Raw genomic sequence first — 19,058 nt, 5'->3', positions numbered from 1 at the left:
CCTATTTCTATATGAGAAATTATCAGAGCTGATCAATCAGTTTCTAAACTGATTTAGACCACACACATAACATTTTGGGGAAAAAAACTGATTGTCTGAACCAATAAGGAAATTCTAAGCCAACAGCAGCTTTACTGAGTGGTTGACAAGGTCTGAGAGTATTGCTTAAAGCATGAAGAGAGATGTAGAAAAAATTAATGAGGGTGTGTATAAAAAGGCCTTTTCTTGACCTTCCTTCCACAGTTTTGAGCAGCTTTGCATTAACTTTGCAAATGAAAACCTGCAACAGTTCTTTGTGCGCCACGTCTTCAAGCTAGAGCAGGAGGAGTACAACCTGGAGAACATCAACTGGCAGCACATCGAGTTCACAGATAACCAGGATGCCTTGGACATGATTGCCATCAAGCCTATGAACATCATCTCCCTCATTGATGAGGAGAGCAAGTTCCCCAAGGTGTGTTTCGGGCTCAGCCTCGCTGCCAGTGGCTCTCCTGATTTTATCCCCTTTGCACTTGCATGCTGGCAACCTGTGAGAGATCTGCTCAGCCCCAAACACACATTCACCAGTGGCCTGCCTATTTATAATCTTTATTACTCTCTTAAATATTCTTCCGTCAGTGTCACAGAAACAAGTGTTTCTGATGGCAAAATATGCCTGCAAGAGGCTTAAAAACATCTATTGGCAAAGTTTAAGAGAAAATAATGTTAAATACACTCCTTTTGGAAGAACAACATACCAGTGATATTTAATTAATTTCTGTAATTTTTGCACTTGACATATCTTCTTCAACATATCACTTCTCAACATAAATGCACATTGTCACCAAGTCAAGAAAGAAATGTTCTATTGACTGGAAAATTATTTCAATGGGAATAGCCTTGGTTAAATGTCAGATCTTTTCATGCATGTACAGGGTACAGATGCCACCATGTTGCACAAGCTGAACTCCCAGCACAAGCTTAACACCAACTATATTCCTCCGAAGAATAACTACGAAACCCAGTTTGGCATTAACCATTTTGCTGGAATTGTTTACTACGAAACAAAAGGTATGGGGCAGCTCCTAGAGCACTGCAGGGGGGTGAGGGGTTTCTCATGGGCAGACAAGCCACTGCTGTGTTGGAGCAGGGCAGGGTGGTAGTCCACAGTTGTGTCAATGTTTTCCTTTTCTGGCTGCAATGACTTGACCCTCCAGCTGTGCCCATGAGCTGCAGAGTTTGGTGCTGTTTCATTCATGTGTGCCTGTGACAGAATGGCAGTGCTTTGCACCACTGCATCCTCAGTCCAGTCTGAAGATGCACCTCTGTCTTCCTTCTCATGGTCTCTCTCTCTCTGCCCACTCATTACTCCCATTACCTCACCAAGAACATCCAGTAATCCAACAACCCAGAAGCTGCTTGCAGCTCACATGCTGACCATGTTGCACTGTGTCATCTGTGTGTTGTCCCATTATTTCTCTAGGTTTCTTGGAGAAAAACAGGGACACGCTGCATGGAGACATCATTCAGCTGGTGCATTCCTCAAAAAACAAATTCATCAAGCAGATCTTCCAAGCAGATGTGGCAATGGTAATGCAGGCGGGAGAAGGTCCTTATTCAGGAGGAGGGGTGTTCCTGGAAGGGGTGGAAGATTTGCTGAGTCATATTGCTCCAATGCTGCTTGGGGTATTCCAAACCTGCTAGTGAGAGTCAACTATCAGGAAGTGTTAATGCAGTGTCATGGGTGCATCCACATTCATGCCCCCAGTTCATTGCATTTGGTCCATGAAATATTATTTTTTTGCTATTGTGGCCCCTCAGACTTGTGTAGGGATTGGAACAATCAGGTTTGTAATTGTAGAATCTGAGAGAAAAGTAACTGTGCCTTCCAGTTAGGTCGTCCAGATGTGTGTATAATAGAATGAGAAGTAAACTAACAAAGAGGAGGTTTAGATTAGGTGTTAGGAAGTTCTTACCTGTGAGGGTGGTGAGATACTAGTATAGGTTGCCCAGAGAAGCTGTGAATGCCCCATCCCTCAAAGTGTTCAAGTGTTCAAGCAATCTGGCCTACTGGAAGGTGTCCCTGCCTATGGCAGGAGGGTTGGAACTGTGTGACCTTGAAGGTCGCTTTAAACCCAAACCTTTCTATGAGTCCAAGTAAAAGCCAAATACTTGCCAACCAGAGTAGAACAAAAGGACAATCTTGCTGGTCCGTAAGCACGACAAGAGGACTTGAAGGGAACAGTTGTATTTTACTGTTACAACAGCAGAGAGAGGGAACACCAGTTGTGAAAGCTGAAAGTTCAAAGCTCTTCTTTCCACATCACAGTTCTCCAGGAGGTTATGTGTCTACTCCACGCTCAGTGTGAGAGAAGACTGTGTGCCCTGAAGTTTCAGAGAAAGGCAGTTACTGCTTTAACCCTTTCCACCCCATTTGAACATTTATTACTGGGATACCAGCTTAAATGCTGAGATTAGTCACCATTTCACTTTAGTAACATAAATGTGCGATATTTTCTTCAAGAAGTTGAACATCTAAATCTCTCTACTCATCCCTGCTCCCAAGATTAAAGTAGAAAGTGTTTTAAAATGTCAGTCTTGCAGAATCTGAAAGCCTATACAGATCAGTCACTATGGCCAAATCCCCCAGTCTTTCCCAAGGCAAAAGTCATGGGACTGCAGAGGGTGTGGGAATAATATTTTTCAAAGCAAACACATTTTTTGGCAGTCGGAGTCCCATTTCCAAATGCCAGCCAATGCCACTGATGGACCAAGGGACTTAGGGACTTTCAGGAGTGCCAATTTGTAAGTGCTGAATTCCTTTACTTGCCAAGGGAAAGAAATATTTACATTCCCAAGACATTTCTTTGAGTATGCTACGTGCTGTTTTGCAAGCCTTGTTCATAAACTTCAGCCATTCAGTTTTGCTCCGGATGAAATTAATGGTCATTATCCTTTTGACTTCATTTGGAATAAGAGAACATTTATCAATTACTAATTAAGCTACCAATTGGCATGACACTCCTGTTGGGTTCAGAGCTATCCTCAGAAGTGGATACTCTTGTTGAAGTAGACGCTAACTCCCTTACCATCAGTGCTGCTGCTTACTTTGCTTTTAATTGCTTATTCCTTGCCGCTTTTTATTTTTGGTGTAAGCTTTGCAGTTGACCTTGGAAATTATTTCTTTCTTCTTTGGGCAGAGCAGAGATGCGCTCTGGGGCATCAATGAAAGGGTTTACACAGTCACACAAGCTTTCTCACAGGGATCCCTACCAAAGCATCTTTAAAATATGCTGGAAGTATATAATAGCAAAGTTGAGATGTCTGCCTGGATGTTGTTTAGGATCTGAGAACTGAAACCTCTGAAAGCATTGGATCCCTTTTTTTTTTAACATAAACTATTTGAGGTTTTTTAATAGTTCCATTAGACATCTTCAGAATCTGTCCCAAGTGGTGGTCTCTGTGCTTTGATACTGTAATGATGCCTGAGTTTATTTTTGGAATGAGAGATTTTTAGCCTGATGTCATGGAACTGGAAGAAGAGCCAACATTGTGTGCAAGCTCCTCTAGTCATGCACACTGTCGCTGTGAACCTGGAGAGCACTAATTCCCTGAACACCACCACACAAAAATTCTCAGACAAGCAGGATCCAACATGGGGCTGAGATGCTTTTGCCATTGCTTTCCACCAACATTCAGTAATGTCTGCAGCCCCTTTATTAGGACATGTGCCCCAAAAGAAGAAGCAAGTGAGCCTGGGTCACAGAAATTGACTGCATGTAGCAAAGCTCTGTGGTGAAGTGTCCTTGGAATGCCCTGGAGCTGTGCATGCCTTCCCCAAGCTTCAGTGAGGCACTGTGTGTAGGAAATTTCCAGAGACACTCAGGCTTGGTCAATCAAATGTAGCATCTTCTCTTAAAGAGAGACAAGTGGCTGTTCTGCTAAGGCCAGAATCAAATCCTGAGGCATTTTGCTCAACACCTTCCAAACACTGGTCCTCAGGAGCTTATTGATGAGTTTGTAGGATTTTGGGAGTCAGGTACAAGTAAGTCCACATCTGCTTTACATTCAGTCTTTCAAATGGGGCCCTAATATTCCAGAACCTCGAGAAAGCCGCAGATCAGAGAAATTTGATAACTGGTTGAGATTGTATATTTGAATGTTGTAGTAACTGTTTGGTCCCTGAAAGACCTAATACCTGTACACAATGAAACCTGTGGGGTGAACTGGGCACTTCTGGAGCACATGGGGCTGTAAAGTCTCATTTATTCATTGTCATCACAGAGAGGGTTTGTCTGCATGTGTTTGCTGAGCAGGAACTTTTCTTTGAATGGTGCCAGGTGAAATTATGGATTAAGTGGGAGTTGTACATTGTTCCTCTGTGGAATCAGCTGGTATGGTCTAGCAGCACTGCTTGTTCAAGGAACAGGTAGAAGGAGCAGTGGAGGATGGAACCCTGTAAAGTGAAAAACAAATGGGAAACTGGGGGAGCGGGGTGGCTTTCCCCTTGGCAAAAGTTTAAATTCTATCAAAAATACCTGATTTGGGGATTAAAATTAGGGAGGAAGGGAGGGATGTCTTTACAGTTTTTGTGGTTTGTTCCTGGAACCTTCCCAACCACTGTATATTGAGAGCAGAGATGTGTGAGGTAGAAGAGTGGGAAGGGCTGAAATTGGATGGATAAAGAGTGAGGTCAAAAAATGTATAAAGTTTGTTTCCAAGAAGCAAGAGCTGAACACTGGCAGTTCCCTCAGATTCAAAGAAGTGAACATCAAGACAAAGGAGAAAATTCAGGGGAGGGTTATACAAAAATCTAAGAATTAATGCATTTTGTTCATGAGATATATAAAAGCTGGACTTCCAAGACTAAAAATGTCAGGTTCCCATTTCAGTTATTCCTTCTTTTCACTATTTGCTCTTCTCTGTCTCTGTTTTGTGTTTTGTTTTGTTTTTTTACCTGTGCTTCATGTAGTTTCTCTGTGGCTATGCATCCAGCACATTTGGCCAGTCGCCCACACCCACACCAAAGGTAAACTGAATACATGAGCTCCTCTTTTGTATACTCACCTCTCCTTGGCAAGGATTGTGCTTTACTCCTGTTGGTTTATTCCTCTTCCTGCACTATCTATAGAGGATCCATTTCGGGTGACCAATGTGTTGGAGAGCATTTTTACAGCTTGTTGAATAGGTACAGGGGTATGACTGTGTCACTTCATTCTAGGACTCAACTCAGAAAAGCTTTGTAATGGTGGGGATTTGATCAGAACCAGGCCCAGCCAAGGTTTTGAGGATTTTTTCTTGATAGTTGAATCATTCTAAATAACTTCAGATGGATCATCTGGGATTTGGCTGTTGTTTACCATGGTGCCACCATTGGCTTCAGTGGGACGCTGTTCCTCCGAACACCTGCAAATCTCACCCTGTTTTGCACTTTCTGAGGCAAGACAGCCCACATGCAAAGAGAGAACCCTGGATTGCATTTTTGGGTTGTTTGGAAATGCTATTATTTTTGGAGGTGAAGGGTTAGTTCTTGTTCGGGGGGACCTCAGATCCAAGCCTTCAAAGACAAGATAATATGAAATTTTGTCATGATCATCAAAACAGCCTTTTGGCACCTCTTTTAGGTCTTTTCTGTTGCATCTCATCTGCTGACTGGTTCTGATAACTTCCCAAACCTTGCTTGCTAGTTATTTGGCCATAAGATAGCATATTGTGTGCTAAAGATTTTATGATATAAGCTTTGTGACTCTGCTCACATTTCCACAGCCCCTTGATAACCAGAGGATTAGCTTGCTTTTCAAAATTCAGCTCTTTGTGTGGGGCTGAATTTCATCCCTTTTTACTTCTGCAGTATCTTGGATGCTTGGATTTGGAATTCCAATGAGGAGGATCTGACCCAAAATGACTGAAAGCCACTAATTCCAGAGGTGGACTCCTTCCCCTCTGTATCACGGTGAAAATTGTTTCAATTGGAACATATCACTGGGCCTTGCTCTAGAGTTGTAGCAAAAATGATAGTCTTTCCTGAGTTAGGATACAAGAGAGCTGGAGAGGGCCTTGAGTGATTGGACAAGGGGAATGACTTTAAACTGAAAAAGAAAATGTTTAGTTGAGGTATTAGGAAGAATTTCTTTCCTATGAGGGTGATGAGGCACTGGCACAGGTTGCCCAGAGAAGCTGTGGATGCCCCATCCCTGGAAGTGTTCAAAGCCAGGTTGGATGGGACTTCGAGCAGTCTGATCTAATGGAAGGTGTCTCTGCCCATGGCACCAGGGTTGGAGCTAAATGAACTTTAAGATCCCTTCCAACCCAAACCATTAATAATTCTGTGATTCTATGGTGGGATTAAATCCAGGAGACAAATGTGCAAAACCTGTCAGAAATGTTTAGACTGGTTTTTCCTCTGAAGATGTCAACAGGTGATACAGGGAAATGGGAGTTTTGTTGTTGTCATAGTTGATCTTACAACTAAACTTTGTATTTTGTAGGTTTTCTAATGAAAAATAATTGTCCATGTTTGTTAGACACTGAGGTAAAGGTGGAACAACCAAGATAAAAATGATTTTTCATATATATATATATATATATATATGTGTGTGTATATATATATATATGTATATATGCATCTCAATAAGCTTGTAGTTCAAAATAGTGATACTTGGCACTGTTATGTAGCCCATGTCACCATTTTATTGGAAGGCACTTTCCAGACTGCACAGCCTTTAGGAGAAAGACTCTCTTCGCTATATGATGCTGCAGAATGAGGTGGCCTCAGTTTTCAGTGGTCACCTGAAGGCCACCCCAGTGACATTTCATATAAAAATATAACAAAGAAAAAGCATCATTTTGCCCAGAAACTGCATGTCACATTGGCATGGCTCAATTTAGTGACCATATAATCCTAAAGAGATGGGAGGATGGTCCTTTGTCCAGAACCTTTCCCCAGAGTATTGCCCCCAGAGCAGCACGTGCTTCACCCTCCTTCCCTGGCTCTCCTCAAGTATTTCATCTTTCTGCATTTCCACTGAAGCAGGCTGCCATCTCTTGATGTGTTTCTGCTGCACCAGCAGCCCTGTCCTTCAAGGAGGAGAAGGTGCAAAGAGACAGAACGAGTAACCTCTACCATTTCTGGCTCAGTGACATTTCTCCTTGTAGTTGCCATTCTCCTTGCCTTTTGTCTTGGTGTTACTGCAAACAGCCATGTATGTGTTTGCACTTCCAAAGTTCAGACTGGCTTGAGATGGCAGAAAGAAGCAGAATTGAAGCATGTCTGGATGTCATGCTAGTCTGCACAACATTCTAAACTCTCTTCTGCATGCTCCTTCTCTGTAAATAATCTAATTCTCTTCTTTTTCTTGTTTTGCTCTTCTGTTTTTGAGTATTTTCCTCCTTTGATGTTGAGTACAGGCTGAGTGCTGCAGTCTGGGGTACAGCACCTCTGAATCCTGCTCATCTTTCCCCATTTAACGCAGGTCTCATCCTCCCTTCTACTGGGCTTTGTATGAACACAAGTGAAGAGAGTCTGAGTCCCAAAGATGTTACAGTCTCAGAGTTTGAAAGCTAGGAAGTGTCTGGCCAGGGAAAAGCAGAATGTGTCCGCCCTTTCTCCATCAGGCTTTGGGGACTGGGTCTGGTTTTAGCTTAAAAATGCTTCTCCTCTGCAGTAAATCCTGTATTTTCAGTGCCTTGCTAGGCTGTGTTGAGAGGCTGCTCCACTCCTTTTTTTTTTTTTTGTTTGGTTTTTTTTTTGTGAAGTCATTTTGTTGAAGGGTCATTTTGTTGAAGTAAGGGAAGAGGTTTCTCTCCAAGCTGGTGTTGAGGTGAGGCAGAAGGAACCACAATTATGTGAGTGGTGTCACCCATTCCTGAAGGATGAAGCTGATGCAAAACACTTGTCAGGTTATTTGTTGTATGTCTGAGAGCCTGAAAAGTGCCCATAGGGGTGGTGCCCTCCATTGAGAGGGGTCTGTGCACAATTGTCAGGCCCTGAAATGTCATCCCTGAATGGGATGATGTGGTTTTGACAGGGGGAGCCCAGACTGCTCTGACTATTTGGACAGAAAGACAAGCTGCTCTCTGGTCACTGTCCCTTCCTTCCAACCCCTCCCAGCAAAAAGCCCTCAGATGTAAGGATGGAGATGGCACCACTGCTTTTTGCCAGATCTGGATGCATGCAGGAAAGAAATGCAAGGCACCAGCAAGCTGGAGAGGCATTTCTTGCTGTCTGGGAGCAAACCACTCCTGCATTCCCTTGTAGACCCTTGTACAAAGTTTTGCTCCCTTCCTAACACCATGGCTTAAAAATGATCTCTCCCAGCCAAGCCCAAACTGACTAAAATTTGTCTAACATGCAATTGTTTCAGACTGCCAGCCCTGCTCCTGCATCTGTTGCTGCTTCCAACCCCTGTGGCTATCCTTCCCCACCTTACAGAGGTGACCTCATGTGCATAATTAGCAATGTGATGAGAAAACATTCATCAAAGCCTTTCAAACCAGGATTCGTGCTGAAACAGCCTTTTCCTCAGAAAATCTGCAATAAAATATGAGCATCAGACTCTCCAGTGCTCTGCAGGTAGCAGCTGTATCCATTAATTACCCTAGATCTGTTAACAGTTTGTCCTTCTGGAGAGGATTTTGCTGGGAGAGATCGCTGGTAGCCCCCCATGCTGTTCTTGGCAAGCAGACCAGGTTTTTGTGGTGTTTGCATGAGCTGGGTTTTCTCTTGTTGGAATTCCATGATGACTTTGTGCTTGTCTTGATTGGGTTTGTCTCAACATCACATCCAACCTGAGCTGTGTAAACTCCCTGTTCATGGCAAAGGGGTTGGACTAGAGGGAATGTGTAATCCCTTCTGATCCAAACTATTCTGTGATTCTATGGAATTCCTCCATTTTGGGGGACAGGAATGTTAAAGGTTATTAGTGATATGTGGTGAAGCACATGTAAAAATTTTAGCAAAAGTAGAAATAAACACGGTAACAGAAATGTGCAGATAAACACTGCAAAACATGGCAGCAAGGCCAGTGCAGATGAGGATTTTGTGACTCCACATGTGGCTTGACCACCTGCAAATAAGAGGATATTTGAAAGAAAAATGCATTAAAATCCTGCTGGAATTCTCCCTTTGGGAATTCTCTAGCCATCAGGTCATGTCACAGGTCATGTTACATGCTCAGCCTGTCTTTAGTTAAGAGGGGGTTACCTCCTGGTGCCCAACTCTTCTTCCAGCCCTCCAGCATTACCTGCTGCCCCACAAAGGCTCCCTGAGCACCAGATCCCACTAGACACACAGCACCACTGTGACTGATGTGTAATGAGTTCAGGTAATAGTGTCTGGCACGTGAAATGAGCTAGGGACTTGATTTGGAGGTGGTTTAACAAGGTTTTCCCAGAGCAGGGAGAAGGGACTATTAAGGGAAACATGCACAGTCTCATTTAGAAACACTTGCCCTAAAATAGAGATTGGATTATTAATTTGACCAGGGAAGCTGAACCAAGAAAAATACTCCAAATCTTCCTGATCTCCCTAAATACTCACTTCATTTAGTTTAGTTAATATTCTTCTCCAAAAGCAACTCGAATCTGTGGTAGTACAGGCTGAGGAATCTCAGCAGAAGTGTCTGGAACTGTTGCAGAGTCACCCTGCAACAAGCATTCTCCTGGGTTATTTTTTACCCTAAATGAGTCTCTGGTTCTTGTTCCAGGGAGCAGGAGGAGCCCTGCCTGACACGAGGAACCATGACAGAGGATTTGGCATGCCCATGCTGCAATGCATGGAGACAGGGAAGCCCACACTGCTCCTGAGAGCATCCCCGGGCAGGTGCACTGCCCCAAGCTGTAATAAAGAGAATTTTGATGGCCCAGAAGACCCTGTTTGCTCCTATAGGCAGATCTTCCTCCTGGCTCTGCACAGGGAGGTTCACACAGGGAGGTTCAAGCAGGAGAAATTAAATCATGGCACTTTTCCTGCCTGCATAGAGCCATATGGAGTAGGCTGCCGGTGCCCAGCCATTGCAAGTTGGCAGGCTTTGCCCTTCCCCTCTCCTGCCACAACTTTCAGCCACTTCTGGCCCCACTGCCTGCTCCAGCCCTGGCTATTGCAGGAGGTTCCTGGGGACGCGGCCAGAGGGGAAAGTCAGTGTTATCCTTTCATTTCCTGAGTGCGCTGCTGCGCTGCGGTCTTGCAGGGAGCGGAGACGAGGAAGCGCTCGCCAACGCTCAGCAGCCAGTTCAAGCGCTCCCTGGAGCTGTTGATGAGGACTCTCAGCGTGTGCCAGCCATTTTTTGTCCGCTGCATCAAGCCCAATGAGTACAAGAAGCCCATGGTAAGTCCTGCTTTTCTCTCCTGGTTGTTTTTTGTATGGGACTGCCCGTGGGGTCATTCTGCTCTGGAGCTACTGGCAAAACTCCTTTGGGCATCAGTGGAGACAGGATTGAGCCTGCATGATTGGAAAAGCAACCCACAGCCTGCTGTGCAAGCAACAGAGTCACTAAAGGGTTGGAAAAATCAGGCACTTGCTTTGCAGCCCAACAGCACCCCAAAATTTTTTGCAGGGCATAGCTCCTGACCCTGCCTTTCTTCTCAAGGACGATCTTAAGGAATTCACCCTGCAGCCCCTTATCCTATAGGAAATTCCTCTCCATTTCCATAGGGGGTAGGCTCCTTCCTGCCAGAGGCTTCAGCTGAGCCATGGGTTTAGTTCTGTGGCAGAGTTCAGTGCTTTCTAAAAATCGTCTTCCCGTGGGTGTTTCCCTAAAAATCTTTGCTCACAATGGATCTTCCATATTTTAAATCCTGTTTGGTCATTTCCATTGCCTATTTTTTTTTTTATTCACCGATTACAAAAGCATGGTTCTAAAAGCAGGGAAAGAAAGAGGCAAAATAGCACAGAGGAAACATAGGAGGAGTTATCTTGCTCCAGTTCACAGTGATTTGCTTCAAAAGCAATGAACATTGTGGGGGCAAATTTTTGGGAGCAATAAAAAGGAAGGAGACGACTCTCAATCCCCTGACCACAAACTGCTCAAGGAAGGGCTCTCCAAGTTTTGCAGCAGAAGGCAGGTGATAAGGGGGGTGCTGCACGCCCTGATCCCACTCCCCACACCTTGCAGGATCAGACACTGATGCTGTGAGCAATCGCTGTTTCCTGCTCACCAAACTTAATTGTGGTACTGCTTGGAAAGGAAGAGCTTTATTTAATAAATAATCTAGCCAGGGCTGGAGCTTTATCTAAAGTCAGTGTCTGTTACCAAAGCTCAGCTGAGTGCAAAAAAGCATAAAATCCTGAATTTCAGGGCTGTTATCTACAAGCAGTGTTTGTTTGAAACTTATTTTTGCTGTTCAGAGAACCTAATAGGATGTAGAGCAAAAGGTCTGGTGGGTCTCTCAGACCGTTTTACTGGGCTCTTATCCTGGTTTTGGTGAGAGTAAAAACCTGTTAATGGAATATTTTGGGTAAATATTTAACAATATGTCAGATGTGTGATTATCATCTGAGCAGAGATTAGAACAAGACCTTCTTTTTGGACATAAGCGATGTTGAGAAATAGGTGTACATCCTGAACTGATGTTAGCAAATTATTTTATATGCCCTGATTATGAACTGTTTTTACACCTGGGTGTCTGGAATTCAGTATAGTATTTTGACTTCTGCATAGGAAGTCTGTATTTCATCAGGTCTTACAAGCACTAAGCCAGAAGTCTCTGTTCAATCTATTTGTCTGCAAAGCTTTCAGTGAGACAGGAAAACAGTTTCAAGTTTGAAAGAATCAGACAAAGAGAAATTAATCTCCCCATGAAACAAATAAGTGGGTGAGCTAACTCTAAATCAGAGACTGCAGTGTGACATGAAATGTGATTTCTTGCTAAATTTAATTTTGTCCTTGGCTTAATAAACCAAAGGAAAAGGAATCCCAGATAAAGGCACACAGAGCTGTGCAGGGTGACTGCAAAAGAGAACATTGTCTGAGATCATTTTCTATCCCTGCCTTTGAAGGAAAACATACTGATAGTGATAGGAAATGGCATAGCGGAAGTGAAAGGTCAGTGGAAAGTCCTGACTGTTTGTTACTTTATGTTATTCTAAAACTTTTACTTCCTTCTGTAATGTGCTTTAGGAGGGAAAAAGATTGTTTGTATCGAGATGCTGGCTGAAGTTCTCTGGGTCCATATATCATACCATGCTCCTGCTTCTGAGTATTGTTCTGGTTAGTCCAAGAGAAAGGCGTGGGATGAATTAGATAACAAAACCATGCAAAGAAAATCAAAACTGTCTCCAGCAGTCTGTGCCTCATCAGGCCCATGTGAAGGAGAGCATAGTTGCCCATAAGTGCAATGAACTAGCCCTGAAAGATTTGTGCTCAAACCCCTGGTGATTTGATTTGGTGTCCTGTAACCCCCCCAGCTGTTTGATCGGGAGCTGTGCGTCCGTCAGCTGAGGTACTCAGGGATGATGGAGACCATCCGCATCCGCCGGGCTGGGTACCCCATCCGCTACACCTTCGTGGAGTTCGTGGACCGCTACCGGGTGCTCATGCCGGGGGTGAAGCCAGCCTACAAGCAGGTGAGAATCCTCCTTCACAGTTAATGAGGGCTCTCTGCTGGGCGATCTCCAGAGATATTTATGGGGTGTGCCTCCTCTCCAAAATCAATTATGCAACATATGATCCCCAGGTGTCACAGTGGTGCTCTGGGCTTTCCAAGTGAAGAAAAATGGTTACAGGGTTGGCAGGGACAGGTACCGTATTCAGGCTGTCTCTCTCACTCATCTTAAACAAAGTGACAGTAAAGCCATAAGAGCCTCATTAGCAGAAAACTGCAGGATTTGGGACCGGAAAAGGTTTACACTGAACCTGGGAGGAGCAATGGATGAGTCTGGTCCAGGTGAATCCCAACTCCTTTTCTGTCAGGGTGACCTGCGTGGGACCTGCCAGCGCATTGCTGAAGCAGTGCTGGGGAAGGATGATGACTGGCAGATTGGCAAGACAAAGATATTTCTAAAGGTGGGTGGTTGTCCACATTCCCTCTTGGGATCCATCTTGGATCCTTGCCTCTGGAGGTGTCTCCTACCATTTCCTTTCCATCACAAGACATGCCCCTTTTCCATGGTCTCTGGGCTGGCATGTCAGTGGGTAGAGCCTGGCTTGAGGCAGAACATTTGGGGCCAGTTGAGGAGCAGCAGGCAGGAGGAAGTCCTGTCACGGTGCCAGGACTGATGCATTCACAAATCCATACCGACACAAAAGTGATCACATCCAGTGCACAGCCTTTTCCCTCCTGGGCTGAGTGGTTCAGCTTCCTCTCCTGCCTTCACCCAAAAGGCACAGCAGCAGGAGGGATGCCCATGCAGAGCCCTGCAGAGAGAGGGACATGAGCACAGGCTCATTTTGCTTTCTGCACATCCTTGTGCAACTTGAGATGTGCCTACAGTCTCCTTTTCTGCATCAGTCCAGCTGATACAGAACAGTCCATCACTGCAGGTCCCCTGCAGCCCCTTACACACTCCTGTTTCCTTACAAACCCATTCCTGTGCTGTTCTTGGAAGGTACAGCTTCTTTTGAGCAAAAATCACAGGGATAAACCATGACTGCTTACACTTAAATTCACCCCCAAATCCCACTGCCGGCACAAACACCCCCGTCTCTTCCCCAGAACTTGTAGGCACTAGTTGCTCTTTCCAGAGCCTGTTATCAAGATTTCACAGCTGTCAGGGCAGGAAACAGAGAAATTGGGAGGCCCTGAGGGGCCATGGGAGGTTGAGCAAAGCAGGAAACATGTGGAACTGCCTCTGCTGCACGCAGTGCGGCATGGCTCAGCTTGTCACAACTGGGAAAGAAAGCTGCATCACACACAACATGGGAGGAATCAGAATAAGGCTTGGATTGGTGCATTTGAAAACCTCAGGGCAAAGGAAATTCAGTGTTTCGAGGAGCTTTTTTTCCTTAGGTTAGGGAAGCATTGCAGTCTTGGCTGGAAGAAGTGATGAGACCCAGGTAGCCTGGAGTTTGTTTGCAAACCTCTCCAGCGCTCCTAGGAGCTGCTCCTATGGCTGAAAGCACCAGAGGAGAGCTCTGCAGGGAAGGGCAGTGTAATTTAGCTGTTTTCAGACTGTGAAGTATTGCATTTGCAGCTTCTGGATGACCTGGTTCATTTGGGAATGAAGACTATAGATCACTAGGGTTTATGTTAGGACTTCCCCGGTGAGCAAGTGGCATAATACTTGAGATGTAAAATGACCCCAGAGTTTATTTTGGACAGCTGTCCTGGGGTAGGGTCTTGCACCACCCACTGTGGCCACATATCAGGCTTGAGACATTGGTGTTGTGTTGCTTCCTCCCACAGGACCACCACGACATGCTGCTGGAGATTGAGAGAGACAAGGCCATCACGGACAAAGTCATCCTCATCCAGAAGGTGGTCCGTGGGTATAAAGACAGGTAGGTATGAACCCCTTGGCCAAATGGGAGGTGGGCTATGTGGGATGCTTTATCCAGCAAGTGGGTCCTGGGGGCTCCATCACTTCTTTGGTGCCCAGATGACCAGAGGGGACCCCTGATGTGTTGGCACTCAGGTGCAGCAAGTACTGGAGGAAAAAAGTAGAGGAAACAAGAGGATAACTGTGTTATCTTCCTCAAACCTGCACAGAATAGGTGCCATCTTCAGGGGATGTGGTGTTTGCTATGACAGTGCAGCAGTGGGCTCTGAGCCAGCTGAAGGCCATGCTGAGGCCATGATCTCCAATCTATGGAGATCCCCACAAGACTGCAGAGGGAATGCTGGGTCACCACTACTACTAAAGTTGCTCTCCCCAAAGCCCAAGGGGTTCAGAACTCTTCCCTTTGCAACCCAGTTTCAAGACATGGAAGAGGACAGGTAGCTCATTGTGGATGAAGAGGGGGAGCCACAGCCAAGGACAATCTTCACCTGCAGAGGAAGGACAGTTCTTGGGGTTTTATGCTCTTTGATTGTCCAAGCCACGGCTGTGACTCAGGTTGTGCTTTGCAGAAAGGGCACATGCTAAATAACTCTCAATCTTTCACACACTGATCGTAGTGAGACGAGACTCCCAAGGCCTCCCAACACAATTGTTGTCCACAGGTAGGACCAGATCAGGCTGAGAAGGACTGGAGGAGCAGATAGGGATAGCAGTGTGGTGTTGGTGAGGTTTGCTCTCAGTCATTTGGGTGGGATTCAATCCATTTTCAGGTACTAGAATGAAATGGGAAGGACACATAGGGAAGAGATTTTAGGTGTGAGAAGAGGATGCTGGGCTGGGAGTCCTATCATCTCCTGTTCTTCCCATTTCCATAATGTGGCATAATCTCCCTGCAGAGACCTCTGAGAGAGAGTGCCTACAGATGTTTTTATGAAAGCAAGGAAAGCTGGGGAAGGAGACATTTTCAAGCCAAAAATGTGGTGGTTATTCCACCTGGACCCTCAGATTCAAATCTCCAAGAAATAAGGCCCAGGAGATGATGATAACTTGTGGCCAAACCACAGAGGCAAATGATTGAAATGCTTTTGCAGGTCCAATTTCCTGAAAGTGAGAAATTCAGTCCTGATGATTCAGAGATACTGGCGTGGACATAACTGCAGGAAGAACTATGGTGCTGTAAGTACAGGGGTGCTTCCTCACACCTCTGCCTTCCTGCCTCTCTAACCTGGGACATACATAAAGGTTTCCTGGTTCAAAATGTCCCATTGAATGTCGGAAGTGGTGAGGTTGGCTTTCATCAGTTGGAGTGATGAATGGAAGTTTGCTCTTTGGCTTTGTCATCTCATTGAAGAGATCACCTTCTAGCTGTCCTCTCCCCTGTGACTTGTATGTCCATTGCACCAACTGGTCATTTGGGTTTTTGTAAGTCTTCCCCTAGTTTCCAGATGACTGAAAACTCAAGAGCAGCATCCTCTAAAAAAAGTACTCCGTCTCCATGTGGGACCATATTTGAGTTTCTCACCCTCACAGTCCATAGTCCTCTTCCCTGTTCCAACTGGTTTTGACCCAACAGCATGGTCTTTTGGAAAGTGTGTTAAGGTCTAAAGTATCTCAGTGTAATCTTTCAAGCCTTCAACTTGATAGAAATAGCCACTTCCAGGCTGGCTAGGATGCTGCCTCCTGCCATCAAACAGCACCTTGACTGTCAGACAGGGGTTTTGCAGATGCTGGACCTCTATAGGAGCCACCCTCATGGCTTGTGGCTACTTTGGGATGGCCAACCAGACATCCTGAGGCCTCTCAAAGGCTCAGTGGGGAAGAAACTCTGTTCGTCCTTCCTGGGCTTTGAATCAATGCAGCAGCCAGATGGCTTCATTTCTCCACCCTCTTGGAGAACCTCCCTCCAGAAGGTTTGCTGTCGTGGGGACTGATTTCAGTGGCCCTTATTTACAGCCGTGCAAGCAGGAGATTAGTGGTGGAAATCTGCTTAGGGTGGGTGGCTGGCGGGGCGGTCTCATCCTGCTCCCTCTTGCAGATGCGGATTGGCTTCCTGAGGCTGCAGGCCCTGTACCGATCCCGCAAGCTCCACAAGCAGTACCACATGGCTCGCCGGCGCATCATCGAGTTCCAGGCGCGGTGCCGGGGCTACCTGGTCCGCAGGGCTTTCCGGCACCGCCTCTGGGCCGTCCTCACCGTGCAGGCCTACGCCCGTGGCATGATCGCCCGAAGGCTCTACAAGCGCTCTCCGGGGGGAGGTAAGTGCCACAGAGGAGAAACGGAGATGGGGAGAGGGGAGAAACACATACTTCTGCATCGTGTGCTCTTGGGATCCAATTTTAAAGGGAAAAAAATAATTCCAAATATACTTAGATGCCTATTCAGAAAGGGTCTTCTGTTTATTCGCACAGTATTATCGACGCCTGGAAGCAGAGAAACTTCGGCTGGCAGAAGAGGAACGACTTCGAAAGGAGATGAGTGCCAAGAAAGCCAAAGAAGAGGCAGAAAAGAAACACCAAGTACATGGGGACTGATCTCTTTGTGGGGTTCTGTCTGTTTTCCAGGAACTAGTTTTGCTTCTTTGAGAGGCAATGACAAAAATATCTAAGGGATTTCTACCCTGCTTGAGTGGTTTGTATTTAATTCACCAAAGTACTCTGTGCTCTATTAGTTTGAGTCTGCTCCAGAATTTCTGATTTGCTGCACAGGAATGCCAGAGATTATAGTTATTATTCACTTTTGCTAAAGGGGGAACTGGGACACTCTGTGTGTGTGTGGACATGCAGGGCTGTTGTATAAAAGAAAAAAATTAGGTCAGTGAGAGTTTCTGTGCATGGACCAACACCCCTAAATAGGCACTAAGGAATGGGGAAAATGCATTGCTTTGTCCTTCTGCAGTTGGGAAACTGAGACATGGACATGTCACTGATTTGCTCCAAGTCATGATATGGATAGAGTGCCCTAAGCACCAGGCGGCCTGCCTTCCTAAATCCATGCTCTGTGGAATTTACTGCCAGCTCTTTGGAAGGAGCAGTTCAGTCATTGGGCTTCTCCTTTTGCAGGTACGCCTGGCCCAGCTGGCACGGGAAGATGCAGAGAGAGAAGTAAAGGAGAAAGAGGAAGCACGTCGGAAGAAAGAGCTCCTAGAAAAAATGGAGAGAGCTCGCAATGAGCCAGTGAATGACTCAGAAATGGTGGACAAAATGTTTGGATTCCTGGGGACAACCTCCTCCCTTCCTGGCCAGGAGGGACAGGCACCCAATGGCTTCGAGGTACTGGAGATGTACAGGAGCCTGGCTGTCACATGACAGACATTATCAAAACATTAATAGATCAAGAAAGGTACAGTAATAAAAAAGTGGGTCTCTGAAGGCTTCCTTCAAGGTCAGGCTCTCCTGTGTGACCCCAGAGGGTTATTGCTCTGTGGCTAGAGATGGGCAGGCATCCTGGCATCTTTCCCTGAGACTACCAAATGGAGGAGAGTGCTATCACTATAGGGTCATCGAGGACTTGTGGCCTTTGAGATCTTTACTTTTAGGTTCATCACAGCTCATGGCATTTAGCTCTTAGACATCCTTTCCCCATGCTATGAGTGGGGCCATGCTTGTTGTATCTTCTACTGCTCTGGGGATATTCTTGGGCACAGGCATGTCCTTCGAAGCTTGGGCTTAGCATGGGCTCTAGAGCTATATTCCATGTTTTTCCTCCAGCTGACTTTTCCTTTTGGGGTGGAAATCAGACTGGCAGAAAAGTCAGGCCCAAAGGGAAATGGCAGTTTGATATCCAAAGCCATGCTGAGTGTCTGACATTTCCTTCCACAACAGGATCTTGAGCAAGTCCAGAAGGAGCTGGAGGAAGAGGACCTGGATGCAGCATTGCCTCTCCCCGAGGAGGAGGAAGAAGACCTCTCAGAGTACAAATTTGCCAAGTTTGCTGCCACATATTTCCAGGGCACAACAACACACACGTACATCCGCCGGCCCCTCAAGCAGCCTCTCTTGTACCATGAAGATGAAGGAGACCAGTTGGTGAGGCAGGGGATGAAAAACCTCTAGCAGGGCTGGGTGGGTTGGAGCAAACCTGGGTAGCCCTCCAGCCAAAGGGCGCCAGGAGTTTCCCTTTTGGGATACACTTACCTGCTGCACATGTGTCCATGGCCACTGTCCCACCAGTATGCTTTGAGTGCTGGTAAGAATATCAGAATATCAGAGGGAATATCAGAGGGATGGAGCATTAGAGAGGAGGGTCCCTCTCTGTACCTTGGTGTTAAGGCAATAAGGTGCTCAGGGCTCAGGTCATGGGCAATGGAAATTGTTGCTTCAGTACAACTTGTAAAGATTCTATGGAGCTGGAAAAGTTGTTTCTTGCCTTGTCATACACACCAGTGAAGAGCTAGAAGAGAAGAATTGATTGTCCCATAGCCAGCAGTACAAGAGCAGAAATGGATTCAACCTGCCTACCTATAATGCATATTACATTACCCATGAGCTTGCCATCACTGTGGTTCTTCTTGCCCTCTGCAGTGGGTTAGGAGCTGCCAGTCCCTGCCCCTTGGTAAGGCTGGCATCCCCTGTCAAGCAGCAAACCCCCTTTTCACAAACACATTGATGGTGGCACAAACACAGAGCCACACAGAATGTGTGGTCC

The 19,058-nt window shown here is 45.8% G+C and overlaps 1 protein-coding gene across 1 annotated transcript in view; it reads left to right on the top strand.

Moving 5' to 3' along the window:
* Positions 1-19,058, top strand: part of MYO7A (myosin VIIA) — a 99,298-nt gene that overhangs the window by 54,881 nt on the left and 25,359 nt on the right. Inside the window, exons 13-24 of the mRNA XM_030954400.1 lie at positions 244-454; positions 915-1,050; positions 1,463-1,569; positions 10,167-10,304; positions 12,384-12,542; positions 12,889-12,981; positions 14,321-14,415; positions 15,506-15,590; positions 16,450-16,669; positions 16,797-16,930; positions 17,474-17,683; positions 18,236-18,439. Of these exons, the coding sequence (XP_030810260.1) occupies positions 244-454; positions 915-1,050; positions 1,463-1,569; positions 10,167-10,304; positions 12,384-12,542; positions 12,889-12,981; positions 14,321-14,415; positions 15,506-15,590; positions 16,450-16,669; positions 16,797-16,930; positions 17,474-17,683; positions 18,236-18,439 (1,792 nt within the window). The remainder of the gene's footprint in view (positions 1-243; positions 455-914; positions 1,051-1,462; positions 1,570-10,166; positions 10,305-12,383; positions 12,543-12,888; positions 12,982-14,320; positions 14,416-15,505; positions 15,591-16,449; positions 16,670-16,796; positions 16,931-17,473; positions 17,684-18,235; positions 18,440-19,058) is intronic.

Source organism: Camarhynchus parvulus, chromosome 1, assembly GCF_901933205.1.
Source record: "Camarhynchus parvulus chromosome 1, STF_HiC, whole genome shotgun sequence".
Classification (NCBI taxonomy): domain Eukaryota; kingdom Metazoa; phylum Chordata; class Aves; order Passeriformes; family Thraupidae; genus Camarhynchus; species Camarhynchus parvulus.
Note: the sequence above shows the minus strand (reverse complement) of the source record. Positions and strands in the feature narration are given on the sequence as shown.